Below are 17,765 nucleotides of genomic sequence, written 5' to 3' on the forward strand. Positions count from 1 at the left end.
TCTTGACCTTCCTTAATCTTGTCCCTGACAAATTATTTGTTATTCTCCATGTTTTCTCTCACTGTGTGTCATTAAAAAGGAAGACCAACCTGTCCTGAAATATAACATGAAGGTAAATGGCTCACTGAGGCCCCCAGCCGGACAGCAGCGGTACCGCATCATTCCTGCTTAAATAAGTCATAGTTTCGGTTTCCAATTGTCAGAAATCAAAGTAAACCGTCTGCCAGCGCTTCAGTGTTCTAGTGGATGTGGAAGGAAACCGAGCAAGAGCCTCAACATGACGGAGTCCGCGGTAATGAAATTCATCTGTGCCAATCAAGGATCAGTCAACATTGATGAACTGGTGTTTATCGGCTGTTTTGGAGATTCCCAGGATGTGAGGGAGATTATCTCGAACCGGGAGAAGTTTGCTTGGTGTTCCTCCGGCGGGCAGCAGAAGGTGGTGGCCAAGACAGAAGTGCGACTGTGTAAAGCCAAAGACTGTCAGGGATGCAGCAGTTTACATCTGTGTAAAAAGTTCCTGCTGGGATCCTGTCAGTTCAGTCAGACGAGGTGAGTTACTGCCAAGTGTCATTATTAGTTCCTATTAATAAAGTCTGTTGTTAGGCCTACAGTGTGTCATGTGACAAGCCTCAAACTGGGCCTACTGTTACTTACAGTTGATAGGCGGGTAGGTTAAGGCCTGTGTCTTTTTAGGAAATTATATTGTTCATAAGGTTAACAGTTTTCAATTATTAGTAAAGGGGCCCTACTGAAATTAGCTTTTATTCTTTTTACATAAAAAAGGTGATTAAAGCTGTTTAATGAAGACCTGAACATTTTATTTTGCTTGAGTGGTTTCATTTAAAGTTACTGCAGTTTCAAAAATCAATTTGTTGTTAAAGACCTCATGAAATCTTTACTTGATTTGCTGGCCCACCATCAACATTATAAGAGACTTTACATCAGTGCATGGAGGTTTTCATTCCTGTATTGACTAGGAACAGGATAAATAAGATGTACTCAACTCACTCAAACCCATTGAATTTGATATGTATACCTCTTCACTCAAAATTGGTGTCAGGCCCTGTTAAAACTTCAAAATTAGCTTTACTAAATTTTAGATCAGTAACAAACAAATCATTTTTAATTAATGATCTAGAAAACAGAAACTAGATTAAGATAGCAATGCAACACTTATTGAAGCGTCCTCCAAACTGCAACTTTTATCACTTAGACAGGGCGGGGGGGAAGTAGCCCAATCAACCCAGATCAGTTACTGTACAGGCTGTAAAGTTGGCCTAGGAGTGTTCTCGTCTTTTGAATATCTGGCCTTTGTCCTCAAGGCTGAAGCTGCAGTACTTATTTTAACACTCTATCGGTCACCTAGGCAACTATCAGTTTTTCTCCCAGAGATTCACAAATAATATGTTTGATTCAAAGGCTATGGAATTCATCAACCTACTGGACAGTTTAGAACTAACTCAACATGTCACTGAGGCTACACACCAACACGGTAACACACTTGACCTGGTCGTGACGAAAGGGTTAATGATTGACAATGTATCAGTGTCTAATATATCTGTTTCCGACCACTACTGTGTATTCTTTGATTCTTGTTTGATTGTAACCAGGAACATGAAAAAAAACTGTTGTTCAAAAGCGGTTCGCAGATGTAACAGCAGCTTGAGTTCTCAGAGCTTGTAAGAGAATTGGACTCATGTCGTATAAACTGCTCAGTACATGAAATGGGTGATGCTTTCAGTAACAATCTGAGTAATACTAACAATGTGTCCTTTTATATATTTCATCTTTTTGTCTGTTCTTTATATGCCTTCTATTGATATAAAGCACTTTGAGCTGCAGATACAATGCAGAGGTCATTGTATCTCAACGGGATCGACCTGGTTAAATAAAGGTTAAATAAAATAAAATAAAAATATTGTGTATGAAAGGTGCTATACAAATAAAGGTTATTATTATTATGATTAGTATTATTACTTCCTGTTGAAACAGGATTTTTGGGGCAGGACATAACACAGGGAGAGATCATTCAAAAGTGTAAACCAATGGGAGATCAGTTAGGGAGAGAAAGGCAGTTTTATTTGATGGGAGGAGTGGAGGGGACAGACTGTTAAAACATCTGTGATGTTTTATTGGTTGGAATTTATATTTACACCTCCTGGTGCAGCATGAGGTCACCAGTAAAAATGCACTGTTTCCTAGGAAGGAAAAGTAACTGGAGTTCATTTCATGGGGACGTTAAAGGCAGTTTCAGACATATGGTGCGTTCAAGTGTTGGTGGGAAATTCCAACGAGGACTCCCAAATCGGCTGCTAAACAGTGTTGCATTCATGTGCTATTTTATCCTGTACAACAAGTGATAATAATTATATAATGATCTTTATTTATGTAGCACTTTTCAAAGCAAAGTTACAAAGTGCTTCACAATCAAGAAAATGATAAACAAACATGGACGTCCTGCAGCTTAAAGGAATAGTTCACCCAAAAATGAAGATTCAATCATTATCTACTCACCCTCATGCCAGTTGAAACTCTAGTTTAGTTTGTTAGTCCATACAACAATCCCGGTTCCAAGCATGACTTTGTAGCAGCGTTCTCCAAAACAACTGAAGTCTATGGGGACCGATCTTTAGAGTTCAGAAAAGAGCAGAAAAAGAACTGAAAATATCCATAAAATGACTCCATATAGCTCCTGAAGCATAATCCAAGTCTCCTGAAGCCAGCAATCGCACAGTGAGTGGAAAAGACCGATACTGACGCCATGATTCAGAGCAAACCTTCACTACAGCCAAAAAACGTTCAAAAAACATTGCACGTGCGCAGTTGTGAATCTCCTCCACTTCCGTGTTTACACTACTAGTCATAGGGCTACGTCACACAGTGAGAGGTCTTCCCAGATGGTTCAAGAGAGAGAAGCCTGTGAGACTCTGTGACCGGGCGTCATTGCAGAATACGGCTGTGACTTTTCACAACAATCCGGCTAATCGCTGGATGTCCAATTCTCTGCTAAATCCTTCTTTGCCGTCTGGTTGTGTAGTGAACTTTTTCCTCCGAGAATTACCGTTCCAAAGTCCGGGGAAGAAAAGCGGAATTACTGCTTCTGAAGCCAACTGCTGTGTGTGACGCGTGTGCTTATTAATAATAATAATAATAATAATACTAATAACAATAATAATAATAACTTTATTTGTATAGCGCTTTTCTAAAAACAATGTTTACAAAGTGCTTTACATACAATAAAGCCCAAGGAGACAGTGATGTAAAACTACCACAATTAAATAAATAATAGAGCTGAATAATACAAATAAATAAAAAATAATAAAAATAGGAATAAAAGGTTATACAAGAGATAAGCAGATACAACTAAAAACAAACAAACAAAACAAACAGAGATACAATTAAAAACAAATGGAACTTTACATAAAAGTGTGTGCCTAACCACAAGAGAGCAATACAATGGAGATACAGGTACAAGTGCACTACCGTTCAAGAGATCAGAACCACCAAGAAATCTCCATGCCCTCGAAAGAAACCGTTACCCCAATCCACCAGGGCAGCATCAAACGGATCAAGGAATACAGCCAAGTTTTCAATGGAGAGACAGTCCTGCGCGGAACACCAGCCGGCTACAAAGAATGGAGATATGTGAAATAATTTACATGTATAGTGTTAGAGTGAGCGGACATTTGAAAGTCTGATAACTAAACGGATAGCGTTATATAAGTCACTTTCAGCAGAGTTTTTCAGTTTGTGTGACTAGGCGTGTAAACAAGGAAGTGGAGGAGAATCACGACTGCGCTCATTATTCTCATCCTGAAGCGAATAAAAACTGAGTAATATGGGGCCTTTAATTTTAGGAGAAGATGCCGCTTCTCCCATGATCTGAAGTCTGCACATAATGTGAAGATACTGAGAGAGCATGAGCTGGAGGATCTGGACCTGAAGGAGCTGTGCACACTGCTGCTGCAGAACGACAACTTCTTCCTGCCTCCTGTAAGTACCAGACTGGAAAGAGGATCAAGAGGGAGGGGGGATTGAAATTTGATTGATTGATTGATTGATTGATTGATCAATTGGGCAAGGGCTAACCTCACACAGCCACACCTCCAGCTCAAACAGAGGTCTGGAGAAATTTAAACCCAGTTGTTGGTTAGAAAAGTGCGGTGACGCAAGTTTACATTGTTTCTAACCACCTTTTTCCCATTCTCATCCATCTTCTACAAGATATGTCATGATTACAACAACGGTGACGGGCCGTACGGCCGGTGTCAGGATGGTGATGGTTGCAACAGGCTCCACATCTGTGAGAAACACCTGAAGGGAGTCTGTTCCTGCCCCAGGACTCATGACTTTTATGATCCGCAGCCGCTCAAAACCCTGCAGGGTAGAGGCATGCCCGACCACCTCATTCGCTCCATGAAGTCTGTTTATATGAACATAGAGGCTTTGAGGAGCAAGGGCAACAGGGGCAACAATGGCAACCATCAACTGCAACAACGAGCCTGTTCCACCAGTGACATCCTTGCTGCTGTTCACGCCACAGCTGCTAGCAGCGATGACACACTGAACAGAAGACAAAGGCAAAGACCCAAGAAAAGCCAGTTTGCCAAAGGTAAATCCAGTAAGACAGTTTTGAAAGATTCTATGGTAGGATAAGCTGTATTTACGGGAATTCAAGGAATAGTTCCCCCAAAAAAGAAAATTTGTCATTATCTACTCACCCTCATGTCACTTGAAACACCAGTTAGGTTTGTATGGTAATATCATATAGAGCGAGTTAGCTGATAGAGCTTCGTTTCAGCTTAATCCAAGTGTTCTGAAGACAAACGACAGCACTTTGGGCCCAAAAGTATGATATTTACCTCATTATTGCCTAGATTTTCCCCACTTGTTCTGTACCTCGCAAATGCTGCCTTCAAATGCTATTGGAAATATTATAATTACATGTAGAGCGTGCTTGAACAATCCATTGAAGGGGTAAATACAAATGGGTTAGTCAAATCTTACATACCCAAGATACCAAGATGTGACATTCTCACTCTTTAAGTTTTAGGTGTCACACATATACACCAACTTTTAGCCAATAAACTTATTAAATTATCAATTACAAAACTGATGCAAAAATGATCCTCTTCATTCTGCCATTGCAGCACAAAGTAGCTCTGTCTTGGTTTCTAAAATAGTCACCAAAAAAGTTACTTTTGTTTCAGGGTCGATTATTAAAATTGAAAGTACTTGAATATGCGACAGGTTGTTTTTATAACTTTGAAACTCGGAAGTATGAACATACAAGGAGCACATGAAGACACCAAGACTCTTCCACCAGATTGCGGTAGGGCAACCAGAGCTCTGTGAGTGGGGAAAATCATGGCGATAATGAGGTAAATATCAGAGTTTTGGACCCACAGTGCAATCGTTTGGCTTCAGAACACTTCCATTATGCTATTTGGAGTAATGTTATGGTCATTTTTTGACCGTTTTGGAACTCTAAAGAAGCGGTCTCCAGCCACTTGTTTTGGAGAAAGCCGAAGTGGAGCTGCACCATCTGACTCGCTGTGTGTTAAATGGACATACACACTTCACCAGTGTTTCGACTGACATGAGGGTGAGTAGATAATGACAAAATCTACAATTTTGGGTGAACTATTCCTTTTAAGTTGTAGATAAGTGATTTTTTGTTTTTTAATGATCACTGCACTGCACTTCCCAGAGATCACCTGTCAAGCAAACAGTGTGGGCGGAGCTTGGATTTTCTGTTGATGCAGTTTGAGTTTCTCTCTTCTTTGTCTGTTCAGCCATGGTGGCTATCACTGCTCATGCTAACTACCCAGTTCTTCTTCTTCTCTTTTTTCCAAACAAATCAGAAACATAAAACGCATCACTTCCTGTTGATTTTTCTCAGGAAAGAGCTACCTGACACCGGCTGTTAAGAACAGCAAATGGAAAAGCTTTCAACTGGATATAGGTTGAATGGCTGTTGGGTTATATCACTCACAGTGAATGGCAAACCAGACATTTATTTATATGAAATCATCTGATTATTATTCATGTTGTTATTTTGTTTGTTTCCATTAGATAAAACTGAGATATGCTTGTACTTCATCAAGGGACACTGTAAACATGGTGGTGAGTGAATTATAGGTAATCCTTTAAGCTAGTTTCATATACAGTATATGAGAAAAAATAATCACATCACATCAGCTTGATCACAGTATTATTAATCTCTTTTTTTATACAAACCTTATTACTGATGTGTTTGGTCATACTCTTCTCAGAACGGTGTCTTAAAGTCCATGAGAAGCTGCCGTACAGATGGCAGGTCAGACAGGGACAACAGTGGACCGCTCTGCCTGACAATGAGGAGATCGAGAAGGACTACTGTGATCCTGAAAAGACATACAGGTACAATCTGCTGGCAATCACTGAGATTACCGTGCCACATGTTGATATGGCAATTATCGATATGGATTTTTGAAGGCTGATTCGGATACTTTTGGATTGAAGCTGCCAACAGACGATATTTTGTGGTGATATTCAATATATTTTTTAAAAATCTCTAAAAAATTAAAAAGTATTGAGTATATTGAGTAAGTATATTCCCTCTGGATTATCTTCTCCTTAGGGTGGAAAAGCCTCTGAAACAGCATTTAGACCATCATGGGACACTAAAACTCTCCACTGAACCCCAGACTAATGACTAGCTAACAGACTAATTCTTTTCAGGTTAGCAGCTCTTTAAGGCAGAGTGAGGCAGGTTTCATTGAAAGTTTTATAAACTGACACCCTAAAGCTGCTGAGTAAAATCAGATCCTCACCTCCATTACATCAGCGGGAGACGACAATGAATGGCCGATCCAATTTGTATGAAATACCGACCTGATTGTTCGGCATACCGATACATCGGTGTAATCCTAATGCCAATAGATCAAGTGATTTTAAAGGGAATTTCCATTTGCAATAAAGGGAATTCAAAGAGAATTTCAAGGGAATTCATAGGGGAATTCTTTCCTTGTCTATCATTAGAATCTAACAACTCTGGGAAATTTTATTCCCTTTTCATAATCTCACTATCTTAAATTGCTCTTTTTAACCTCTAGTGAATTCTCTCGCCAGGGGTTCTCGGAGCCCCAAATAGTCCTTATGCATCCTGTAACTGGGATAATGTCTTACTAGTTAAATCATTGTGAAATGTTATTTGATACAACGCTTCTTTCTGCCTTTTCTGCAGCAGTCACGGCAGCCAAACTGTATGTTTTGACACGATGACCTGCGGATCAAACAAAGTACGGCGACTCTCCACCGCTTCCTCTGTACTCCATCCGACCTTCGTTCTCACCACAGAGTGGGTTTGGTACTGGGAGGACGAGTTCAGAAACTGGAACCTGTACACTTCAGCTGTGAGTCAATCACAATCAGAATTACTTTATTCCCAGAGTAACAATAACGTACAGTTTGTCTTGGAACATGACGACAGCTCACACAGTGACATGAGGAAATACTGTTAAACATGACCTAGGGACAATGGCAATTCGCGCTCAATATCAGTATGACAAAATTCAATTCAATTTAGGCAGTTCAGATACAATCTCTTGCCACTAATCTCTGTCTGTACCTCTCATCTGGCTGCAGATTGGTCAGTTGCTCTTTCAGTTGTCTTCAGAGGTAAAAATGGGCTTTTCTTGCTTTATTTGACCTGAGTTGCAGACCGGTGGACGCCTTGGAGCAAACATCAGCAGTGCAGAACTGGAGCAGAAGTTCCTGAATGATGAGAAGAATGTGGTGGAGTTCAAAGCCGGTTCGCAGACGTATTCACTCAATTTCCAGGGTAAGCAAGGATTATTCAATTTACCTCAATAATTCCAGGTCCACAAATCTTAAAGTATTTTCTGATGAAGTAATCATAATAACATGCCTTCTTTGTCAGACATGATACAAACAAATAAGCAGTACGGCACTAAGAGGCTGGTGAGAAGACGGCCTGTGTTTGTCTCCTCAGCTGATGCCCAAACAAAGAAAGTGAGGTAATGCTGCTGCAGTTCAAATGCACTGTGTACATTTCTGCTACATATTTTTTCATGGCTTAGCAACACCATGCAGATGAAGACAGGCTGCAAAACATATTTATTGAATGTTTAGAGTTTTCTAAACTGGCAAAATTTTTGAAAATTGATGAATTTTTTTTGAAAAGTTAACACATGCCATCTGTTGGGCGCTTTTGTCCAAATCAACTTACTGTAAAAAGAACAAATACAGTACATTTTTAGTGGGAGATGGAAGTGCTAACCCTGGCAGTGCTAGTGCCTTGCTCATCAATTTGCCTTCTGTCTGCAGAAAGCCTGTGGGTAATCAATCAAATTTCAAAGCTGTACCAGCACACTGGGACAAGACACAAATTCCTTTAACAGGATTCAAGGTAATGTATTACACACTTTAAATAACTGTACCTTCAAACTGCAACTTAGTAAGAAAAGCCACCTTTGGACTCCTAAACGGTATCCACTGCTGCTGTTAAGTCTCCCCAGAAGTTTAGGGGCCCTACCAATGTTGAGTCTCTCTGCTGCTTCAGACCTGACTAGATTGTTGTTCACTGCATAGTGTGTCGTTAAATGTGATCTTGAATTTCTGCACATTTATCTTCCTCTGCTCATAAGATGCCCATAACTCCACTAAATATCCTGTTGAGAGGCAACTCTGTCACTCTGAAGCCATAATCCATCAATGCAAACTGAGAAATGTCTGCTTTATTAATAGAAATAGCTTCCGTACTCCTTTCAGGCACTAATAGGAACTACTTTGTGTCTATTGATGAGTTTGTCTCTGAAAGGGTCAGTATGACATGTGGAGTTCCACAGGGCTCAATCCTTGGCCCTCTTTTATTCAACCTCTACATGCTTCCACTAGGACATATCATACAGAAAAATAGCATTAATTACCACAATTATGCAGATGACACTCAGCTCTATATATCTCTTTCTTCAAGTGCACTTTGGTCTTGTAGATTGATTCTCTGATTCGGTGTATTGAGGAAATTAATGACTGGATCTGCCAAAACTTTTTTCACCTAAATAAAGACAAAACTGAGGTAATTATCTTTGGCACTAAGGAAAAGAGGCAGAAAATTAGGACTCACCTTGTCTCCCTGTCTCTCAAGAGTAAAGACCAAGCTAGGAATCTTGGTGTTATTATGGATTCCGATCTCAATTTTAACAACCAATTACAAGCTTTTTATCACCTTAAAAATAAAACCAAAGTAAGGGGTCAGGGTATAGCTCGGTTCTCACTATTGCCAGCAATGTTAAAAAGCCAACTTTCTGTCGGCCATAACTCTGTCTGTGATCACTTATTTTGTGTTTCAACATAATGCATAACACAATACAGCTGTTGTCACTGACATATGTTTCTGTTTCTGTTGTCAGAGGACTCCACCACTATAAAAAAAAGTGATTTGATCAAGGGTCACAAAATGTTAACAGTACAGAAATTAGCGTTAGCCAGTTAGCATTTTGTGACCCTCGATCACAGCTACTTGCGCAGTCGTCTGACAACAGAAATAGAAAGATATGTCAATGACAACACCTGTATTGTGTTATACATTACGTTGAAACACAAAATAAGTGATCACAGACAGAGTTATGGGCGTCAGAAAGTTGGCTTTTTAACATTGCTGGCAATGGTGAGAACCGAGCTATACCCTGCAGAAGTACGGCAGCTATGTTTGTGAAAAAAGGTCTATTGAGGCAGAAAGTAAAAAACCTTTTTTGCAGCGTACCGTCTAGTTCATCCTATTCCTTATCAGCCGGTGTTGTTTGAACAGTCTTATACTGCTTATGTTCCTGTAATCATTAAGCTAGACATTTAAAAAATATAATAACTGTCCTCTGTGTTGTGTGTCTCTTCCAGCGAGTCTCCCTCCAAAGCTCCTCAGTGGAGTATCAGGAGATTGAAGGCCTGTTTTGTAACACCATGAGAGGCTTTGACATTGTCCAGATAGAGAGGATTCAGAACAAAGCACTGTGGGAAGTCTTTGAGTGGTACGTCTTTAATTGCAACATACTGTATGTCGAAATGTCACTTTGACCTGACTCCCCTTCAGATAGAGGGCTTTCAAGTGATGTGTAGCACCCTTAGTTCTAACCACAGAACTGGAATGGATAAAATGGTCATTCCCATTTAAATCAGCGTTCTAGGTTCAAGCAGCGGCCATTTTTATGTGTATGGTTTGACTAGCTTCCGTATAAATTGACTTAAAGCAAGTTGCCAAGGTGAGAGGTTTTGCAGCAAAGACCACAGGAGCTTGTATGCCGCCTTGCTGCCATGGATTGCTAATATGCTAATGTTGACTGGAAGAGCTAGAGAGAGAAGTAGAAATCTTTGATAAAGTTACATTAGCAGGGCTGCCAACTCTCACGCATTGACCGTGAGACGCAATTGACACTTTTCACACGCTCTCACGCCACAAGTCCATTTTCTCATGCAGTGAAAAACAAATTCATAACTGATAACGTCACGGCGCGAAAAGAGACACTAACAGCACACGGACAGACAAGACAGAGCAGCACAGTGCAACAGCAGTACCGTGCAGCAGTGAGTTATTCAGACCATCGGGGGAAAGTGAGAAATATACACAAATCTATTATATTGTAGTGTATTCCCATGCATGGTGCTCAGAGTAATCTCAGTCAGCGGCTTTTCTGCTCTTCTGAAATCTAGTAATATAACATAATTTTACACTTTTGGTTAATATTATACAGGTTTGCTGTTTCTTGACTTAATCCAAGAGGTTAGGTGGTGTAGAAATGCAGGAAAGTTGTTTTAAATTACTATTTTTTTTCTGGGGGTGGACCCAAAGACCCCCCTGCCAATTATGTATCTTTTTGTGGTGGAGGAACATATTTAAGTTCGAGGCAGAAGAACATATTTAAATTCATGGTGGAGGAACGTATTTCAATGTGTTGCGGGGGAACGTCGTGTCCACAGCCGCTTTAGAGTTTGTGTTCATTTCACGTATTTGTGTGAGATCATGTTGCTTGTAGAAGCTAGTGTTAGTAGTGCCTAGTTGAATGTCAGCATCAACATTGGTTGCAATTTGCTAAATGAGTAGAGTCTAGGGCTAAAGACAAGACAGTTTACTGTGTCACTATAACCTATATTTGGAAACAAATCCACCTTATCAGACTACTAACTTTTACTTACAGTGTTACTGAAGGGATCTAGCCACACCAAAAAACTTTTTCAGCTAGCTCCCTTTTTCTAGCGCGACTGTTAGATATTTAGACATATTTGTGCAGAGCCAATTCTCTAGTGGACTTCCATTATGGAGACAGATGTTATTGCAATGAAATGTATGATGTAACTGCAAAGTCTCTTTCTTGCTAACTGTACCAGTTTATTGACCATATGCTTTTTCTAACATCTCTTTTTTCCTGATTAACAGGCAAAAGGATAGGATGAAGAACAACAACAGTGGGCGAAATGTGATGGAAAGAAAACTCTTCCATGGCACAGACTCTAAACACGTAGACGCCATCTGTGTCGACAACTTTGACTGGAGAATCTGTGGGACTCATGGAACCTCCTTCGGGAAAGGTGAGTTGAAACAAATATATTTCTCATGCTAATTGTGTCGGTAATAAATGATATGCACATTTCATGTAAGTCATAAATTAATACATTTATAAGTAATGAATTAAACTCTGAGAGAATGGAAAACCAACACATTCAATTCAGTGTTTGCACTGCAGAAAATGTCAGTCTTAACCTGTGTTGGGGAAAGTTACTTTTGAAAATAACTAGTTACTTTACTTCGTTACTTGCCCTAAATAGTAACTAGTTACATCACTCTTATTGTACAGAAATCATCACTAATCATCGGGTTTGGGACACAGCCTTAAGTAACAAGCTACTGTTGTCTAAAGAAAACATCAAGGCAGCTTTCAGTCTCCTGGTTCCACAGTAAATACTCAGTGGGGGTTTGGACCGACTGGATACCTTTCTGCCGTCACTGTATCACACCCGCAGGTGATTCTGACTTTATCAACACTGTGAAACATTGGCTCCGTGTTTCTCTCCATAAAAAAGCCTTGAGAAAAAATATGCTATTGAGATGGTTAAAAGGCGCATCAACCGGTGAATATCAAACTTCAAACTAACTTCTTCCCGGTGATCAACGGAGCCTTAATTGATCCGGTCTGGTCTCAAAATATATCTTCAGGTTAGATAGTGAAAGCTAAACTTACAGTTATCCTTCTCTTCGATCAGCTCAAATGTGAATATTTCCAAGTTCTGCAGTTTGTTGTGTTCATTCTGAAAGCGAGTCGTAACCTACGAGCCTCCACCGCACCGCAGCCTGCTGCAGTCTAATATCATGTAGCGTACAATACCTTAATTTTTTTAATTTGCACTAATTAAACATTTAACCAGTTGAAAGAAAAATAAAAGTAGCAAAATGTAACTTTGAGAAAGTAACTAATAACTGATTACACAAATCTAACGCGTTAAGTTACTCGTTGCCACGAAAAAGTAATCTGATTACTGTAACGCGTACCCCCAACACTGATTTTAACAAGTCATCTATTCTCATACTCAGTCTTAATCCAAGTAAATTATTGAAAACAGTTGATTTGCATAGGAAACAATGCAATTATCTCACCTGAAAATGGATACTTTTTTGCAGTCCAGGGAGTCCCTAGCACAATGAAAAATAGTCTAATTTCACTATTACTGTTATTTCATTCACTAAAACTTAATATAATGACAGAATGTAGAAGAATATGACTACTTTGATCATAGATTTTACTCTACTTCATTCTCATCTATCATTTGAGCAGTTTGAAAACCTGTCACAGTTAAGATGGATATTCTTTGCAGGGTGTAATGTGGAAGGTGAGTACTGCTTGGTGACAACATTAAGGTGACCAGATGTTTTAGAGCAAATTAGGGGACATTTTTGACTCACATGATCGATTAAAATAAGAAAAGAGAGGGCATAGAGGGAAATCTGAGGCATTTCTCCGGGAACAGTGCCAGTTGGGGACAAAACACCAAATCCCGGGACTGTCCCTGCAAAACGGGGACATCTGGTCTGCCTAGACGATGTCAAAGCAATCTCTTCTCTTTCTCTCGCCAATCTCAGGGAGTTACTTTGCCAGGGATGCCAAGTACTCCCACCGCTACACCGGCCAGTCCGACGTCAGATCCATGTTTATCTCGCGAGTCCTGGTGGGCGACTTCACCCGAGGATCCTCCAACTACCTCCGCCCTCCCTCCAAGGACAGCGGGGACACGCGCTTCTACGACAGCTGTGTGGACAACATCAGAGATCCCTCCATCTTTGTTGTGTTTGAGAAACACCAGATCTACCCCGAGTACCTGCTCCAGTACAAGAAGACCTCAAACCCCCTCCGTTGGTACAATGGTGCAGCGTCGGTACCAGCACCAGCAGCAGTTCCCCCACGCGGACCATATCCCTCACTTGGCACATCAGTTCCCCGACCTAGCAGACCAGTTCCCTTACCTAGTACACCAGTTTCCACTTCTATCTCACAGTATCACCCACCTAGCGCACCAGTTTCCACACCCATCAAACCAGTTCCCTCAGCTAGCGCACCATTTTACACACCCTTCAAACCAGTACCCTCACCTAGCGTAGCAGTTTCCACTCCTATCTCACAGTATCACCCACCTAGCGCACCAGTTTCCACACCCATCAAACCAGTTCTCTCACCTAGTGCACCAGTTTCCACACTTATCAAACCAGTTCCCTCACCTAGCACACCAGTTTCCACACCCATCAAACCAGTTCCCTCACATCACAGACCAGTTTCCGTACCCCTCAATCCATTTCTCTCACCTAGCACACCAGTTTCCACACTTATCAAACCAGTTCCCTCACCTAGCGCACCAGTTTCTACACCCGTCATACCAGTTCCCTCACCTAGTGCACCAGGTTACACTCCTACCTCACAGTATCGCCCACCTAGCTTACCAGTTTCCACACCCGTCAAACCAGTTGCCTCACCTCACACACCAGTTTCCACATCCGTCAAACCAGTTCCCTCACCTAGTGCACCAGTTTCCACTCCTACCTCACAGTATCGCCCACCTAGCGCACCAGTTTCCACATCCGTCAAACCAGTTCCCTCACCTAGCGCACCAGTTTCCGTACCCCTCAATCCATTTCTCTCACCTAGCACAGCAGTTTCCACACTTATCAAACCAGTTCCCTCAACTAGCACACCAGTTTTCACACCCGCCAAACCAGTTCCCACACATCACACACTAGTTTCCATACCCCTCAATCCATTTCTCACACCTAGCACACCAGTTCCCACACATCACACACTAGTTTCCATACCCCTCAATCCATTTCTCACACCTAGCACACCAGTGTCCACACTTATCAAACCAGTTCCCTCACATCACACACCAGTTTCCATACCCCTCAATCCATTTCTCTCACCTAGCACACCAGTTTCCACACTTATCAAACCAGTTCCCTCACATCACACACCAGTTTCCATACCCCTCAATCCATTTCTCTCACCTAGCACACCAGTTTCCACACTTATCAAACCAGTTCCCTCACCTAGCGTACCAGTTTTCACACTTGTCAACTCAGTTCCCTCACCTAGTACACCAGTTTCCATACTCCTCAATCCAGTTCTCACACCTAGCGTACCAGTTGTCACACTCGCCAAACCAGTTCCCTCACATCACACACCAGTTTCCATACCCCTCAAACCAGTTCCCTCACCTAGCACACCAGTTTCCACACTTATCAAACCAGTTCCCTCACCTAGCACACCAGTTTTCACACTCGCCAAACCAGTTCCCTCACATCACTCACCAGTTTCCGTATCCCTCAATCCATTTCTCTCACCTAGCACACCAGTTTCTACACTTATCAAACCAGTTTCCTCACCGAGCGTACCAGTTTTCACACTCGCCAAACCAGTTCCCTCACATCACACACTAGTTTCCATACCCCTCAAACCAGTTCCCTCACCTAGCACACCAGTTTCCACACTTATCAAACCAGTTCCCTCACCTAGCACACCAGTTTTCACACTCACCAAACCAGTTCCCTCACATCACACACCAGTTTCCGTACCCCTCAATCCATTTCTCTCACCTAGCACACCATTTTCCACACTTATCAAACCAGTTCCCTCACCTAGCGTACCAGTTTTCACACTCGCCAAACCAGTTCCCTCACATCACACACTAGTTTCCATACCCCTCAATCCAGTTCTCTCACCTAGCACACCAGTTTCCACACTTATCAAACCAGTTCCCTCACCTAGCGTACCAGTTTTCACACTCGCCAAACCAGTTCCCTCACATCACACACCAGTTTCTGTACCCCTCAAACCAGTTCCCTTACCTAGCATACCAGTTTCCACTCCTAACTCACAGTATCGCCCACCTAGCATACCAGTTTCCACACCCTTCAAACCAGTTCCCTCACCTAGGGTAGCAGTTTCCACACTTATCAAACCAGTTCCCTCACCTCACACACTAGTTTCCATACCCCTCAAACCAGTTCCCTCACCTAGCACACCAGTTTCCACACTTATCAACCCAGTTCCCTCACCTAGGGTACCAGTTTCCACACTTATCAAACCAGTTCCCTCACCTATCACACCAGTTTCCACACTTATCAAGCCAGTTCCCTCACCTAGGGTAACAGTTTCCACACTTATCAAGCCAGTTCCATCACCCAGCACACCAGTTTCCCCACTTATCAAGCCAGTTCCCTCACCTATCACACCAGTTTCCACACTTATCAAGCCAGTTCCCTCACCTATCACACCAGTTTCCACACTTATCAAGCCAGTTCCCTCACCTAGGGTACCAGTTTCCACACTTATCAAGCCAGTTCCATCACCCAGCACACCAGTTTCCCCACTTATCAAACCAGTTCCCTCACCTAGCACACCAGTTTCCACACTTATCAAGCCAGTTCCCTCACCTAGCACACCAGTTTCCACTCTTGTCAAACCAGTTCTCTCACCTAGCGCACCAGTTTACACTCCTATCACACAGTGTAGCCTTCCTAGCGCACCACTTCCTCATCAAGCCGGATTACAAAGTAAGAATCCAAATGTGTCATTGTTCAAGGTTGAATGAGAAGTGAGCTCACATGTTTAATGATAGATCGAGGTGGAAAGTGTGTAGTAATGGGAAGCATTTCAAATTCTGTTAATTAGTTAATTTACCAAGTGCAATATGGCATTTGACTGGCCTTGAATTACATGTAATGCTTTGACATGTGGGTGATTCAGTTTTAGCGGATGACATGATTGAAGTAAGAAAGATTAAATCATGCGTATTTGACATGACAACGGAAAGTGTCACTTAAAATTTCCCAATGCCAATTTCCATCGTGGCTGTTGATGGAAGATAAAATAACTCAATCGTTACAACATAAAACACAAAAAACAAGAAAGATTACTGACTGGTTATCACAAAAGCTGGCAGAGTAATCAGTAAATCATGGCTAGCTGTGGTTTATGGGTATTATCAGCACAAGAATGCATGTTGAGTCAGTTTACTTGCATATTCAATTGTTATTTTAGTCATAGATTCTGCCTCACAGCTCTCTGACCAGCAGAGGGCGACAAACACAAATGAAAAATAAGGGCTAAAATTAACAGAATTTGATTTGTCAAATGTAAGTGAAGTTTTGATGAAGATATGCCTTTCTTATTTCTTTGCGAGAACATTTTCAGAATATTTAATTAATATGGTGCTGTTTTCTAAGGCTCAATTGAAGGTTTTTTGGTTACAAGTGTTAAAGTGGGTAATCATCTCTTCGCAACATGCATATTCCACTGTAACTGAATATTTTGCCTCAGTCCAGTTTGTTCCACTGTTCACAAACACTACTGAAACTTTTCTGCTTCAAAATGAATTTAATATTCATGTTTACCACACACAGAAGCACAGAGTTATTTTGAGAGTCACATACACAAAGCTAGAGGTCGTAGTTTGAGACTTACATGCAATAATGTTTAAAAAATATTTGGGTCTAAAACAGACTTTTCTTGGGGGAAGTTGCAGTTCTTACCTTAATTTAATCAATTTCTCCCTGAAGTCCGTTGACGGACCACAGCATCAGTTGCTGAGTGTTCAGTGTATCGGATAACATACAGTAGCTGTTTCTTACTGTTGGCATACTGAAATAACAGTTTTTTTTAGTTTTGTCATTGTTATCTGTTATATACATTTTTTTGTGTGATGCCCACAAAAGGGTTTTGTGATTTTGATTTAAACATGTTTTAAATCTTTAAATCTTTAACTTTTTCCAATATATTCTTAGATTCTGTCAAGAAAGATAAAATTACTCCAACATTTTAATGAGTCATGTGTTTTTAAGAAAATGTGAAGGAAGGGCTTGTAATATAAAAAAAACAAAAGGTATATGAAAATGTCCAATTTAAACAATGAGTAAATTTATCTAAAAATATACCATGTGTTGGTAATGACAGACGGTTGTGGTAATGACAAAATGTTTTGGTAATGACGTAGAAAAACTAAAACGGCTTGAATCTCACATATTTCTTAAAGCAATATTCCACTTTGTTTTAACATTATTATTTATTTGGCACTTGACTGCGATGAAAACCAGAATATAAACTATTCACCAAGATCAGATGCAGCTGGACGAGTTTGTAGCGTTCAGATTTTTACTTCCCATTCATTTGAATGAGCCACGAAAATAGCCTGAAAACTGACATTTAACATGTTGGTGAACAGATTCA

At 40.9% G+C, this 17,765-nt stretch overlaps 1 protein-coding gene across 1 annotated transcript; it reads left to right on the top strand.

Annotated features, from left to right (window-relative positions):
* The first annotated feature begins 269 nt into the window (after window positions 1–269).
* On the top strand, window positions 270–14,234 carry LOC139640977 (protein mono-ADP-ribosyltransferase PARP12-like). The gene is made up of 13 exons (XM_071515180.1): window positions 270–552; window positions 3,861–3,996; window positions 4,228–4,615; window positions 6,079–6,129; window positions 6,279–6,405; window positions 7,232–7,400; window positions 7,708–7,828; window positions 7,928–8,024; window positions 8,335–8,416; window positions 9,904–10,034; window positions 11,438–11,589; window positions 13,136–14,073; window positions 14,193–14,234. The coding sequence occupies exons 1-13, from the start codon at window positions 278–280 to the stop codon at window positions 14,232–14,234; spliced, it is 2,709 nt and encodes a 902-aa protein (XP_071371281.1). The 5' UTR covers window positions 270–277.
* Window positions 14,235–17,765: the final 3,531 nt, after the last annotated feature.

This window comes from Centroberyx affinis, unplaced genomic scaffold (genome assembly GCF_046629955.1).
Source record: "Centroberyx affinis isolate AG114_WGS23_722 - 3 ecotype Tasmania unplaced genomic scaffold, CSIRO-AGI_Caff_v1 ptg000319l_1, whole genome shotgun sequence".
Taxonomy (NCBI): domain Eukaryota; kingdom Metazoa; phylum Chordata; class Actinopteri; order Beryciformes; family Berycidae; genus Centroberyx; species Centroberyx affinis.

Excerpts from the sequence above, each read along its gene's own strand:
- LOC139640977 (XM_071515180.1), top strand. The coding sequence starts at position 278 with ATGACGGAGTCCGCGGTAATGAAATTCATCTGTGCCAATCAAGGATCA. Across the intron at positions 8,025-8,334 it reads GCCCAAACAAAGAAAGTGAG|AAAGCCTGTGGGTAATCAAT; the intron begins GTAATGCTGCTG and ends TTCTGTCTGCAG. Across the intron at positions 14,074-14,192 it reads TTCCCTCACCTAGTGCACCA|CACAGCAGTTTCCACACTTA; the intron begins GTTTCCACTCCT and ends TCTCTCACCTAG.